The sequence below is a fragment of the Liolophura sinensis genome, chromosome 1 (genome assembly GCF_032854445.1).
Source record: "Liolophura sinensis isolate JHLJ2023 chromosome 1, CUHK_Ljap_v2, whole genome shotgun sequence".
Taxonomy (NCBI): Eukaryota; Metazoa; Mollusca; class Polyplacophora; order Chitonida; family Chitonidae; genus Liolophura; species Liolophura sinensis.
The window spans coordinates 58,048,041-58,060,877 of NC_088295.1; the positions used below are offsets into that span (position 1 = coordinate 58,048,041).

The 12,837-nt window shown below is 39.0% G+C and overlaps 1 protein-coding gene across 2 annotated transcripts in view; it reads right to left on the minus strand.

Annotated features, from left to right (window-relative positions):
* LOC135481365 (actin-binding protein WASF2-like) overlaps positions 1–12,837 on the minus strand; it is a 38,003-nt gene continuing 25,166 nt past the window's right edge. For both annotated transcript variants that reach the window (XM_064761194.1, XM_064761202.1), the window contains exons 2-6: positions 7,292–7,570; positions 6,429–6,582; positions 5,401–5,524; positions 3,027–4,131; positions 1–2,131 (exon numbers count right to left, since the gene is read on the minus strand). In XM_064761194.1, the coding sequence (XP_064617264.1) occupies positions 1,968–2,131; positions 3,027–4,131; positions 5,401–5,524; positions 6,429–6,582; positions 7,292–7,559 (1,815 nt within the window). In that variant the 5' untranslated portion in view covers positions 7,560–7,570 and the 3' untranslated portion in view covers positions 1–1,967. The remainder of the gene's footprint in view (positions 2,132–3,026; positions 4,132–5,400; positions 5,525–6,428; positions 6,583–7,291; positions 7,571–12,837) is intronic.

The following is a 12,837-nucleotide window of genomic DNA, read 5'->3' on the forward strand; positions in this document are numbered from 1 at the left end:
AAGCGGGAGCAAGGGAAATAACCCAGTCTTATAAAAAAACTTCTTTCCCTTTCACCAATGACAACTGTGGGCCTGTGTACAAGATCCTGATAATGAAATTCTGATGTTTCAAAATGCCTTCCTCCATTTCACGTTTTCAATAAATTAACAACTGATCCTATAAGAACCAGGTTATCATTTGAAAAAAATTTTTTCACCGCACACGTTTTGTGCAAAATCTTTGAACAACATCTTCTTCAACAATCACTGTCCAGAAGTCAGCTGGACACCAAAACTGTTAGTAAAACTGAAGACGTCCATGGAAATAATCATGAAGTCTGAGAATTGACACACGACTTGCCATCTTACTGACCTTAATACTCTGATCACAAACGCACATAACTGGTGCTTGTCTCAGTTTACTAACATTAGCACATCTGAAAGACTGCAAACAAGGAAATAATAAACATATTAACTACCTTCCACAGAGGGGAGATGAAAGTGTCAGATACAAAATGGAGAACTTAAAACAAGATCATATTTCATCAACTGGCAAAAATTACAGAAATCTATGTTAAAAGAAACTTAAAAAAAAAAAAACTGTGGCAAGATAGGCTTATACAAATCAAGATGTTCCTATCTTAATATTGTTAACAAATGATATTCTCCACATTAAAGCTGTAAAAATTTTCTTCCACTCGTGTGATGCTGTCAACTGCCACTTAATCACATAAATTGACATCAGATCTACAGGAAAAGGTTTTAATTGGAGATTAAATTGACAGTGCTTTCAAACTGTGATGCAAGGGTTTTTATATCCCATGAACGTAATAGGCCACAAAGCGGAATCACTCAGCTGGTGCTACACTACTGCACGACTCCAAAATCCAGTATTTCACATTTTGGACAAGTGAACTGGACTTTGAGCTCAACACTCAAGCTGGTGCTGTACAATCAGATTGCAATCATTAAACTTTATTTGATTGATTTATTTATTTGACTGGTCCTTTACACCGTACTCAAGAATATTTCACTTATACGACGGTGGCCAGCATTATGGTGGTTAGACTTTAAGCTAATATCTATCAGACCTTGGATAACATTTTCCTCTCATCCTATAAATGTCCTGGAGAATCCTACTCGTTGAATCAGTCAAGAGAATAATCGTTCAACCAGGTGGATCCTCTGACATCCTATGACAGGATAACACTTATTCCACGGGAATGTACATTTATAAGGATGACAGTACTTCATATTTTAGTTTAAATTGTTAAGCAGTATCTCGTCAATCAAGTGCATAAGGTGTCTGTTTACGATACCTAATCTTGTAGTTCAATATGCATAAGCTAACTGATTCTTCTTGAGGAGGCATTCATACGAAGTTCAGGCGTTTAAATGAAGACTTCAAATTTACACATGAAAACCAATGAGGCTAATCTCATACACTCCATGCCAAGTAAAGGTTTACGAAACGTAGAATTACAATCAGACAATCACATACACAGCCCTTGTGTATAATCATCTACAAAGACAGAAGCCTAACTCACCACTGTGATCCCATTTCCCTGCAATGCCCACTTTTCTATGTCATTTCTAACAGAATATTGTGCAGATTTATTAACACAAAAATAAAGTGCTTTTTGTTTGGAAGATTTACCTTGAGGATTATAACAAAGAGTTACATCTGTACACACATGTTGTGCTGGAGGTTTTCCCCACATAATACATGTGCAAACATGTCCATAGATTGCCTCTCTCGGACAAATCCATACCTCCTGGCAGTTCCACGGCTCGCAGCAACTCCATCAGCACTGCTACATGTATATATTTGTAGTGCTGATCAAAATATTTTCCAGCATTCTGTCTTTAGTCTTGTGTGTTTGCCGTACACCTTTAACTGCATGAGCTATTCACAAGGAATTCACTTACAAAGATGAGCCACAACTGTCCTGCCCGTCTACAGTGGGCATGGACATTGGCGTCAATCACTAAGCCTCCCAGTCGTTTTCATCTGACTCCTCTTCACTATCGCTATTCTCCAGAGCTTTTCTCCGGATCTCAAATGCCTTGTCCATGATGGCTTGTACATCAAACCTATCAGTTGGACGCTTCTTCTCCTCTTTAGTTTTCTCTTCCACAGTTTTCAATTTCCCTAGAAGGAAACAATGCAGCTCAAAATTACCGAGAAGAAAAGTGACCAAAATTCTGACCATAATCATGTACGTGTACTTGCAACCTTCAGACAAATATTTACAACCTGACTGACTTATATATGGTATATTCAAAAACTTTAAATAGGGTTTACATTTTCTTAACCTTCTTAAGCCTTTGTGTGCTGTTGGGTGGTGCAAGAATTCAACTGTTTAAAAAAAAAAAAACTTGAGTTACTTGTATCCAGTGTGGTATTGGCAGGAATGTGTTAAAATTTAAATCTATTTATTTATTTGATTGGTGTTTTGCGCCGCACTCAAGAATATTTCACGACTTATACGACAGCGGGGGAAACCCACGACCATCTGCAGGTTGCAGATAGACCGTCCCATGTACATGTACAGCCAGACAGGAAGCCAGCATGAGCTGGACTTGAACTTAGAGCGACCGCATTGGTGAGAGACTCCTGGGTCATTTCGCTGTGAAAAAATTTAACTACACATACTTCAGAACTAAATACATGTACCTGGTATTGCAGGTATGACGATAGAAAATATTCCTCATATTGCAGATGAAAAGGACTTGTAAATGATTTTGGACAAAAAATACTTGTAGCATACATGTTAATGTACATGTAGTTCACCGGTCCATTTCAACTGTTTTTAGTTGAAGATTTAAAGCAGTAGTTATCTTTATTTTCATACATCTAATTCAAATACACTGTATGCATCTTACCTATTTGTCTGATTCATGTTTAATGGTCTACTTACATTTTTACCTAACATGTATGTCAGTGAAATCAGCACAAGCCCCATACACATCTTAAGCTGAAGAGGAGCTGTGTTAATAAAGAACTAAAGTCACAATTGATGCTACTGACAATAGAGTGTACTCACATGTGCCTTTCCTGATTTCGGCCAGTAGTGCACTGCGCTCTTCAGCAGGGTTAACAGTGGGCATATTAGGCTCTACAGAGCGCCCCGAAGATGCCGTCATCGAGCTCACATTGGAGGAAATAGAGCTGCCATCTCCTAGCCCCACTACATGGCCGTTTGGGATTGGGTCTACCTTGTCTGTAAACTGGGGTGGGGGTGGAGGTGGGGGAGGGGGTGGTGGTGGAGATGGTGCCAGCGGGGGTGGGTGGGCGGCTGTGTGATCGAATGGGGGTGGGGACGGGGGTGGGGGCATGGAGTCTGAGCTGATGGGGGTGTCTGGTGTGTGTGATGTTTGAGGCGGGGGAGGGGGTGGAGGGGGAAGATCAACGCTATCCGGGGTGTGGTTCTGTGGACTGGAAGAGATGGCTGTCTGCCTGAGGGGCGAATCCCTGGGTGACATGGTCCTCGGGGTGTTGTGTCGGGCTGGTGAGCTCACTGGGGTGCCTCCACGATGTACCTGCTGCTGGGGGTGGTGCGGAGGAGAGTTTGCCATGTGACCAGGGTAATGGCTGTTCTGGTTCCCCATCTCCATAGGTGGTGGAGGAGGAGGGGGTGGAAGCGTTTCCCGCGTTGACGGACTCTCGTGTCGCTGGTTCAATGCTGGGGGAGGGGGTGGGGCATTTGCCGGCCGGCTTGGGGTGCCCGGTTGTTTCTGAACCATGCGCCGCCCATCGGGGGAGTATATAACAGCCTGTCCCTGAGGGCTACGTGCGGCATCATAGTGCGTGTACTGAGGTTGATTGCTCTGGTAGGGGCTGTGGTTTTTGACCGGTGAAGGTTGGTGAGACTCGCGCTGAGCCGTTGGCGTCTGTACAGGGCCGTTCATCTGCCGAGGATCTCGTTGATGGTTGACCGCCTTCGGTGCCATCAGTTCAGGATGATGCGTCATACCTGTGGGGGCACCGATTTCCAGACTACTGGGCCGATGCTGGCCTGGCTCTCCATGTATATTAGGTGTCTCATAATCGGTGCGAAACTCCTGACCCATGGCCCATTTCTGGTATTCTTCTTTTTTTGTTTTAACTGGTTTGACTTGTTTTGGCTCTGCACGACTTCCTCTTGGTCTCTGAACAACACAAACACACACACACATATATGACACTTATTACAATGATATATATCATACATTTATTTATTGACCTGACCGGTGTTTAATGCCACGAATGATGATCAGAAAGTTCTTACTTATAGGCCAGGTTTGTGAATGGAGGAAACCGAAGTGCCCTTAACTGACTGCCCCGAGCCATGATAAACCTTTTGATTTAAAGCTGTAGCTAAAACAGTAAGAGCTGAAAATGACATACATGTATTGACAGTTTTATAGACTATAGACAAACCATAAGCACTCAAAACGTAGGAGTTCATAGGGGTCATCCGGTATTCTGTCTGTCGACTGACTTTGGGTTATATTTATTCAATTTGAGGTTGTTTTTTAAAAGAAGTATTCAAAATTTCACATAAACTCAATATGAACATATCCAAAGTTCTGTGAAGTAGCCTGTTTGCGTTACAAGTTATCTTCCTTTCCTGGAAATCCTCATGACCCTCTGTGTTGATTAAATTTAAGAAGGCAAATTTTGGTGGCTGAGAGGCGCATGAAATTAAACACGAGACTAAGTAAGCTAAGCTTCTTTGCTCTATGCCAAATCAGCCCTCCTGAATAATTTGACCTATTTGGGCTTCACATTATTCTTTTGGACATTAGCATTGCACGAGTGACTGAATGTGAGCGCACGCGGTCTTGCTGGTTTCCTATCTTCAGCTCCATTCAAGGCAAGCATGCAGTTTGCCTCCAGGTTTTGTTCTCGGGAGTCTGAAGTTTGATAATTAGCTCATAGAAGCAAAATTAAAACCTTCATTGCTCGATATGAACATTTTTCCAGCGACATCCATTCTCTACAAAAGCGTGTTTTTTGTTCAAAGACTGTTTTGTTCATCATTTTTGACATTTGCATTTACAAACTGAGAGTGACAACAAGTATTCCATAAGCCGTTAATGCATGACCACACTGTAATGTGTGCCGATTATCAGTTTGCATTATCAACTAGCCGTATGAGGACAGCTTGAGTTCATAGACAGGCAGTGATAATTATTTCAATCAATGAAGTACAGTAACATACAAAAATACTCAATTTCAGCATTAAAACTGGTTTGCCAAAACACCCCCCCCCCCACCCTAATTTCAGTTGAAAAAAAAAAAAACTTAATTTCGCCCAGAAAGTGGTCGGCACGTGATGGCTTTTGGTATGACCTGACTCGGGTTTGATACCAGGATCTCTCGACTTTTGAATTGTTGACATACACAACAGACATCAAGCCACACATACCACTCACCTTTTTCTTTTTATTTCGTAATTCATTTTTCTGCTTTTCCATATCCTTCTGTATGTCATAATACCACAGCTCGAAGAAATACCCAGGGTCAGTGTAATATTTCATACAACTCTTCCCATCATCCCTGAAAACAGAAAAATAAGCAAATAAATCAATCAGCTTCAAAAAAACCCCACAACATTGCCCTTGCTGTCTTTTACATGGCACAATTATACATGACTTCACCACACATACTGTAAATCTTTTCAACCACTAAAGCCCTTTTTCAGAAGTATGACGTTAAACCCCAATCACTCACTTTTTTCAGTGGAATTTATGCATACAATTATTAAGAAAATGGGGGCCTCTGTGGCTCAGTTGGTTAGCGCGCTAGCGCAGCATAATGACCCAGGAGTCTCTCACCAATGCGGTCGGTCTGAGTTCAAGTCGAGCTCATGCTGGCTTCCTCTCCGGCCGTACGTGGGACGGTCCCACAGCAACCTGCGGATGGTCGTGGGTTTCCCCCGGGCTGTGCCCGGTTTCCACCCACCATAATGCTGACCACCGTCGTATAAGTGAAATATTCTTGAGCACGGCATAAAACACCAATCAAATAAATAAATATTAAGAAAATGATGCTAAAAATTATTAGTTTGTGTCATTAAAGACACAAGCTTCATGAAACTGTGAGTAATACTCCACAACCCAGAATATTTCAAAATACTGGTTGCACAGGCACTTCAAAAAACAGTAGCAGTTGTAAGATATCAAGACAGTGAAAATGAAGTCAGCATAGTATGTTGGTATTTATGTTGTGGCTTTTACAACAGCCACTAGCAACAGCATAAGGTAATTTGATAATGAAACAATGGAGGGAAATTCGTCGAACGGACGGACAGACAGACATGGCTACAGAAATACCACCAACAATTGCACGTCAACGGATAACAATCTTTGCTATCTGTTAAAAATCTTGTTCTTTAAGACGAATTAAAAATTGATTTATGTTCATGGGCATGTTCAAATCTTGATATTTTATGAAAACGCACCTGTAGACATCCAGCTTATCGAGGGCTGGAGGAGGGTCACAGCTTGTGTAGGTTTCTACAATTGCACATGGTATTGTCTTCCTAGACACCACCTGTTGGTCCTTTTCCGCATGACTCTTGTACGGCTTACGCTGGTTGATGTCTGTTAGTGATACTGAAAACCAGGCAAAGCAGTAAATCATTATTTCACATGTCATATGTCCATTATATATGTTCTCACAAGATCATGAAATTTTCAATAACTCAGTTCTGACCTACAAGTAATTATATATATATACACACACACACACACAAATGAAAAGAAAAAAAAGAAAGAAATGAATAAATAAATAAACTAGTATGACACCAATGTACGTATTAGCTAGGTTTTGATTCAGGTAAACATACATAAAAATGCAATAAGGTACATCTGGCTCTACAGTCTATTTTATACCTGTACATGTATTCACTCATATGGCAATGTCTGCTTTGGGAGATTCTAGAGATCTACAGTGTATAATGTGTATACCTTATTCCCATAATATCTGCTCATTCCCAAATCTTTATGATAATCCTTCTTTAATTCTGATAAACTTGGTTAAGTTTGAATATCTTAATATTTTGACAAGTTGAATGGTGCAGTGACTTAGCAGTGAAGTTCATGTTGCACGGTGCAGTGATCTAAATGTTGCATGGTGCAGTCACCCAAATGTTGCATAGTGCAGTGACTTTAACGTTCCATGGTGCAGTGCCCTACATGTTGTATTGTGCAGTTAGCTTTATTTTCCATGTTGCACAGACCTACAGGAAAATAGAGCATGGTGCAGTGACCTTACATGTTACAAGGCGCAGTGAGCTAAATGTTGCATGGTGCAGTTACCTACCTTCTTCTACTGTTGCATCCAGCTGGGTAACCCTTGCCCCTAAGTGCTCTACTCGTTGTTGTAGACGGATGGTTCTGTTGTAGCAACTAGCTGCCTCCCTACAGAGTTCCGAAAACATGTCATCGGCCTGTTTGCTGAGACTGCTGAGCTGGCGAGTAATGTTCGCCAGCGTGTGATTGTTCACACATTCTAACTCATTCTGGACGTTACTGCTCACCTTCACCTTACTTACGTAGACAGGCTCGATGAGGCGTTTGATTAGCGGCATGATTCACAGGTCTACAAAAACGAGCAAAGGGAGGCAACTCCTTTACACATGGCGCAAACTTTACACAGTAGACATACAGCAAAAACTACATATAACGTAATATAATGGCAAAGTTAAAATAAAACATAGAAAATGTACACACATATGTAGTATATGAATAACTTATTTTGTTTCAGTCCACATGAAACAGAAGCACAGCGTACATACATCTATGTTACATGTGTGCATGTAACATAGAACATAACGGCGCTGGGTGATTAGCATGCTGGTGCAGCACCTTGATCCTGAAACGTCCAGCTCATGCTGACTTTCTCTCCAGTGGTACATGTACATGTAGATGGGAAGGTCTGCAAAAATCTTGTGGACGTTCATAGGTTTCCCCTAATTTCTCCCACCATAATTTCGCATATTGTACAAGTTAAATATTCTTGAGTATTGCGTGAAACAACAATCAAATAAATACATGTAAATATATAAATAATAAAAGCACCCAGATTTGATAAATCTGCCTATCTTGAATAACATCATATCATAAGTTAAATTTTTGTTCAGTACAGTATGAAACACTAATCACATAAATACACGCAAATAAAGAAATAAATAATACACAATAAAAGCACCCAGATTTGATAAATATGCCAGGCTAGAATAGCACTGATAAGTTGAGACAATGGTTTCACAAAGCTATTGCAAAACTCCACCTGTTGCATAGACCTACAAAATACATGTATTCTAATCTATGACAACACATTTCCAGTACATGTCTGTACATGATATACATGAACACACCTGCAGCAGGTGCAAGATGACGATCCAACTTTACGCCAAGGCGGAACTCTGGTTAACAAAAGGGAGCATAACTGAAATAAATGAGATCTGATACATGTATGCAAAAATGTGCACAGTCCAACAGCTTCATACATACATACATGTGCTTGTCACATACAAGTACTTCCTGGTTATGCTGATATCAGAAATTCAAAGTTCGTATCGATACTGTTAGACAGGTCAAGTCAAATCACAAGACAGTGTGGTTCAAAAAGAGAGAAGCTGAGGTGACATGTGTACAGAGAAGTATTGATTACAAATGTACATAGATTTGTGCATGGAGAAATACACATGCACACTGTAACCTCTCTCAAGTATTATTGTAACAGTGAACCATTAAAATGATTAATGAAACGTAACTGAGAAATGATGATACAGAAGTCAACGTTCCATATTTAACCCAATTTTACAAAAAGGAATATAAAAGAAACTCAGCACTATTTTTCATTTTTCTGCAAAATTTGCTGTTAATAATAATATTATACGTATATTTCCAGCAGTAGTAACAAATTTCTGACAGTGACAAGTCAAAATAATTCCTAAGTGCAGATCAGCAAACGTTCATCCCCCCTTCCATAACAGGTGTTTTGACAGTGCTCACAACCTACTCATAAACTGTCAGGCTGATTGTCACAAGTGGATAAAGTTTTATTTTTCAACAATTTTTGCATCTTAAAGAGAAGGCGTTGTTTGTAACGATACATGTCATAAATTTAATAAAGATAACAAAAAACATTATGTTTCATAAATCCTTCAAACTTTCATGTCTAAGAAATGGACGATTAATGTTTAAGGCCACCTCAGCAATACATGTGTTTCAGTCATATATAAAGTGACAGCTTAAGATATGAGAACAGAAAAAAAAAATTACCTTGTATAAGTAAAATTAAATGAGTATTTTATTTCTACACACACCTGTGGGCATCTTGATCAATTTAATTAAGATGGAATTGTTTTTTTTGTTGATACATTATATGACCTTGTTTCTTAATACATATCTTTATAGTGTTTACTTTCCATACATAAAGCAAGTACCTTAGTAATAAATACTGTACACTGTATTTATATACCATTCTAATTCAAGGAAAGATCAGGGTGCAATATTTTATCTCTATCAGCATTATTATTATTATCAAATTCATTTTTATTATTTAGTGAATTATACATGTCCTAATGGCATACAGGTGTAAAAAAACCAGGTACATGCACAGCATAAAATCTCTTCCTGCTGATATACCTTTACACCAACATCAATACATCTATACCCACAAATGACTTGTACATACATGTACATCTACCTACATGTATACAAGTTAATAGCTGACTTCCAAGGAACTTTAAATTATCAACACATGTGGTGCTCGTTTTTATGCGTTTGTAACATTTTCCAACTTATATGTACATGTAATTCTCTTTGAAAATCCAAAACAAACACCTTTTTTTCTCCTGCAGCTTCATGATGCAAAACCCCCAAAAGACTGAGTCAAGAAGAACTGACACATGGAGTACATGTGTGACTTTACTCTCCAGCTGTGCAATGTCTATGTTCAGTTTGTGATCTGTGAAGTGAAGTTATTCAACATTGTGCTGGATTTTATTATGTCTGGGTGCACATGTACATCTCTTCTGCTGTGGGGTCAATCTGACACTGGCGCTCTCTCTCCTTACGGCTATAGCCAACGCGACACCCAGGTACTTGTACATCTGACACATCCTTTACTCATGGTGCACGCAGATTTGTCATTACACCCACACAGGGGCTTAAAGGCATGGTCCAAAATTATGTGTACCTAGGTGTTAGCACACAGCCTGATCATGTACAGGTGAATACACAGCTTTCTTATAAAGAGAGTGTATCCAGAAATGATACAGTGAATAACAAATACATTTTTACTCCCAGTACACATTAAAAATATAAAAACAACACTGTCCTTCATTATAGACAACATGAATTTTTGATTCACTCCTCTCATAAGGAGATATGTGTAACGCTGTTCGTTTTACTCAAGGGGATTTCTGTTTTCACAACCCAGGAAACTGACATCCTCATGAGAGCATTATTCAACAATAATTATTCAAAATAAGATCCACAGTCACACCTGTACTACAAGTCTACATGTACTCTTCACCCTAGATTTGTTCTAATTGTTTTCGTTTTTTATTTTTTCATAATCCACTGAATTCCAACACCTGAACTCATAAATGATGTAAACAAAGAACTCTTCTAGTTTACTGCAATTATTTTCAATTTCAGTTTTTAAAACAGGATTTCCGTTTTATAATGAATGATATAAATGCACACATTACTACCTACATGTCGGTTATCTATGTAGGACAACTGGGCAGACAAGGTACATCTTATACACAAAGCTTTACTTCAATGTATTTTATCCACCAGATTCTGATCACAAGACAGTCTGAATGCTATGTAAATGTACCAGGTATTGTGATTTACTATGTAAATATTCCATTCGCATATACTGTATCACAGACATGACTTCAGCAGGTAAATCTAAACTCATGTTCAGTGTTGGTGCACATGTTCCTGGCTGCTCAATAAAACACACACACAGATTATTATTTAAATCTCTGTGTTGAAGTCCTGGCCTTGTCCTGTACAGTTATCTGCCCTTGTATAGATGTATATATATATATAAGCATCATACACCATGTGATAGTTTGACCGCTTTCATTGTACAATAATTTATATATCCAAAATAGGCTTAGCAAATACATGTACATGACATGTCTACCTAAGCGCAAGAAGCATAGTGTGAGTGCATTACAACATCTACAAGAGAATCTTCCAGCTAACACGCCATACCCACAAGCGGTGTCAGGCTATTAAGAAACTCAGTATCTTTCGAACAATGAGTGGTACTAGTATTGTATAAAATGTGCTTGTACACAAGCCTCTCCTGTATTACAACATGCATTATTACAACATACATTATCACAACATATATTATTACAACATGCATTATTACAACACATGATTCATTACAGTCATGGATGGGACCTCCAAATTTTTCACCAAGTTGCTGTTGCACACACACCTGTACATACTTTCAAAAGTTTCACTGAAGAAAAATTTCAGATTTTCATTTTCTTTGTCACTCAGAATTTTAGTTGACACATATACTGGTACAGTGTACATGTAATTATTCACTGAAAACCATGACATTATAAAGGTTTGGCTTAGAATTAATATCCAGTATTACACCTACATGTATATCCACTGCATAAGTCTATTCCAAAATATGGGACAGATATTAGTAGTGAGTGAGTGAGTGAGTGCTTGGGGTTTAACGTCGTACTCAACAATTTTTCAGTCATATGACGACGAAGGAATCATTAGGGTGCATGTACGTGTAATGTGCCTCCTTGTTGCAGGACGGATTTCCAACCCTCTTTTATTTAGTGCTGCTTCACTGAGACGACTTACCGAAGGCAAGTAATCCGCCCCGTCCGAGCCATTATACTGATACGGGTCAACCAGTCGTTGCACTATCCCCTTCATGCTGAATGCCAAGCGAGGAAGTTACAACTTCCTCTTTTAAAGTCTTAGGTGTGACTCGATCAAGGCTTGATCCTGGATCTACCGGTCCCGAGATATTAGTAGTGTTGAAAGTGATTTACATTACTTTACCAGCCTTTTGAAAAATTAAAGATATGAGTATGTTGTTCATTAGATGATCTAAGCACATGAAAAAAAAAAAAAACTCCTCCTAGAATTACATATATATTGGCTAAAATGAGCAGACCAGGTGTCTGAAGTTTTAGAAGATGTAGGGTACATGTATGCATGTATGGCTAACACTCATCATACAATGTATATCACATGTATTCAATATGGCATTCAGATTTTATCACCGAACATTAGCCATGTAATGTGGGAGAAGTCAACAATTTAAATGAGGAATAAAGTTTCCCCTATAAGATCAATATTTGTGAATGAAAGAATGAACGAATGCTTGGGGTTTAACATTGTAATTATAAACACGTTTTCAGTCATATAACTAAGCGGAGTCATTAGGTGTGTGTACATACATATATACCCTGTCCTCTTGTGGCAAGGCAGGTGCACTGATATGTTTGTATTGTTAAATTAGTGGAAGACAGAGGATCTCTAAACATTAGACGCTATAAATTCCTGCGCTGTCAACTGCGAACACCAGGAAATTTCAAGGATTTCCTGATCAAGGCTGGAGCTGAACTCATATCTTGTGGCCTACATGTACATTAGATAAATCCTAAAAACGTGGCAACAACCCATCCACACTATTAAATTAAACTTTACTTTCGAACATAACAAAATCTATCCATCCAGTGAAATTCCAGCTTGTCAAAATGTCAGGAGTACTGCTGATACATGTGCAAACAACACCAAGATACATGTAGCATGTTGTGGATCCGATTCACTGACAAGCAAGTTAAAAATATCTCCTCC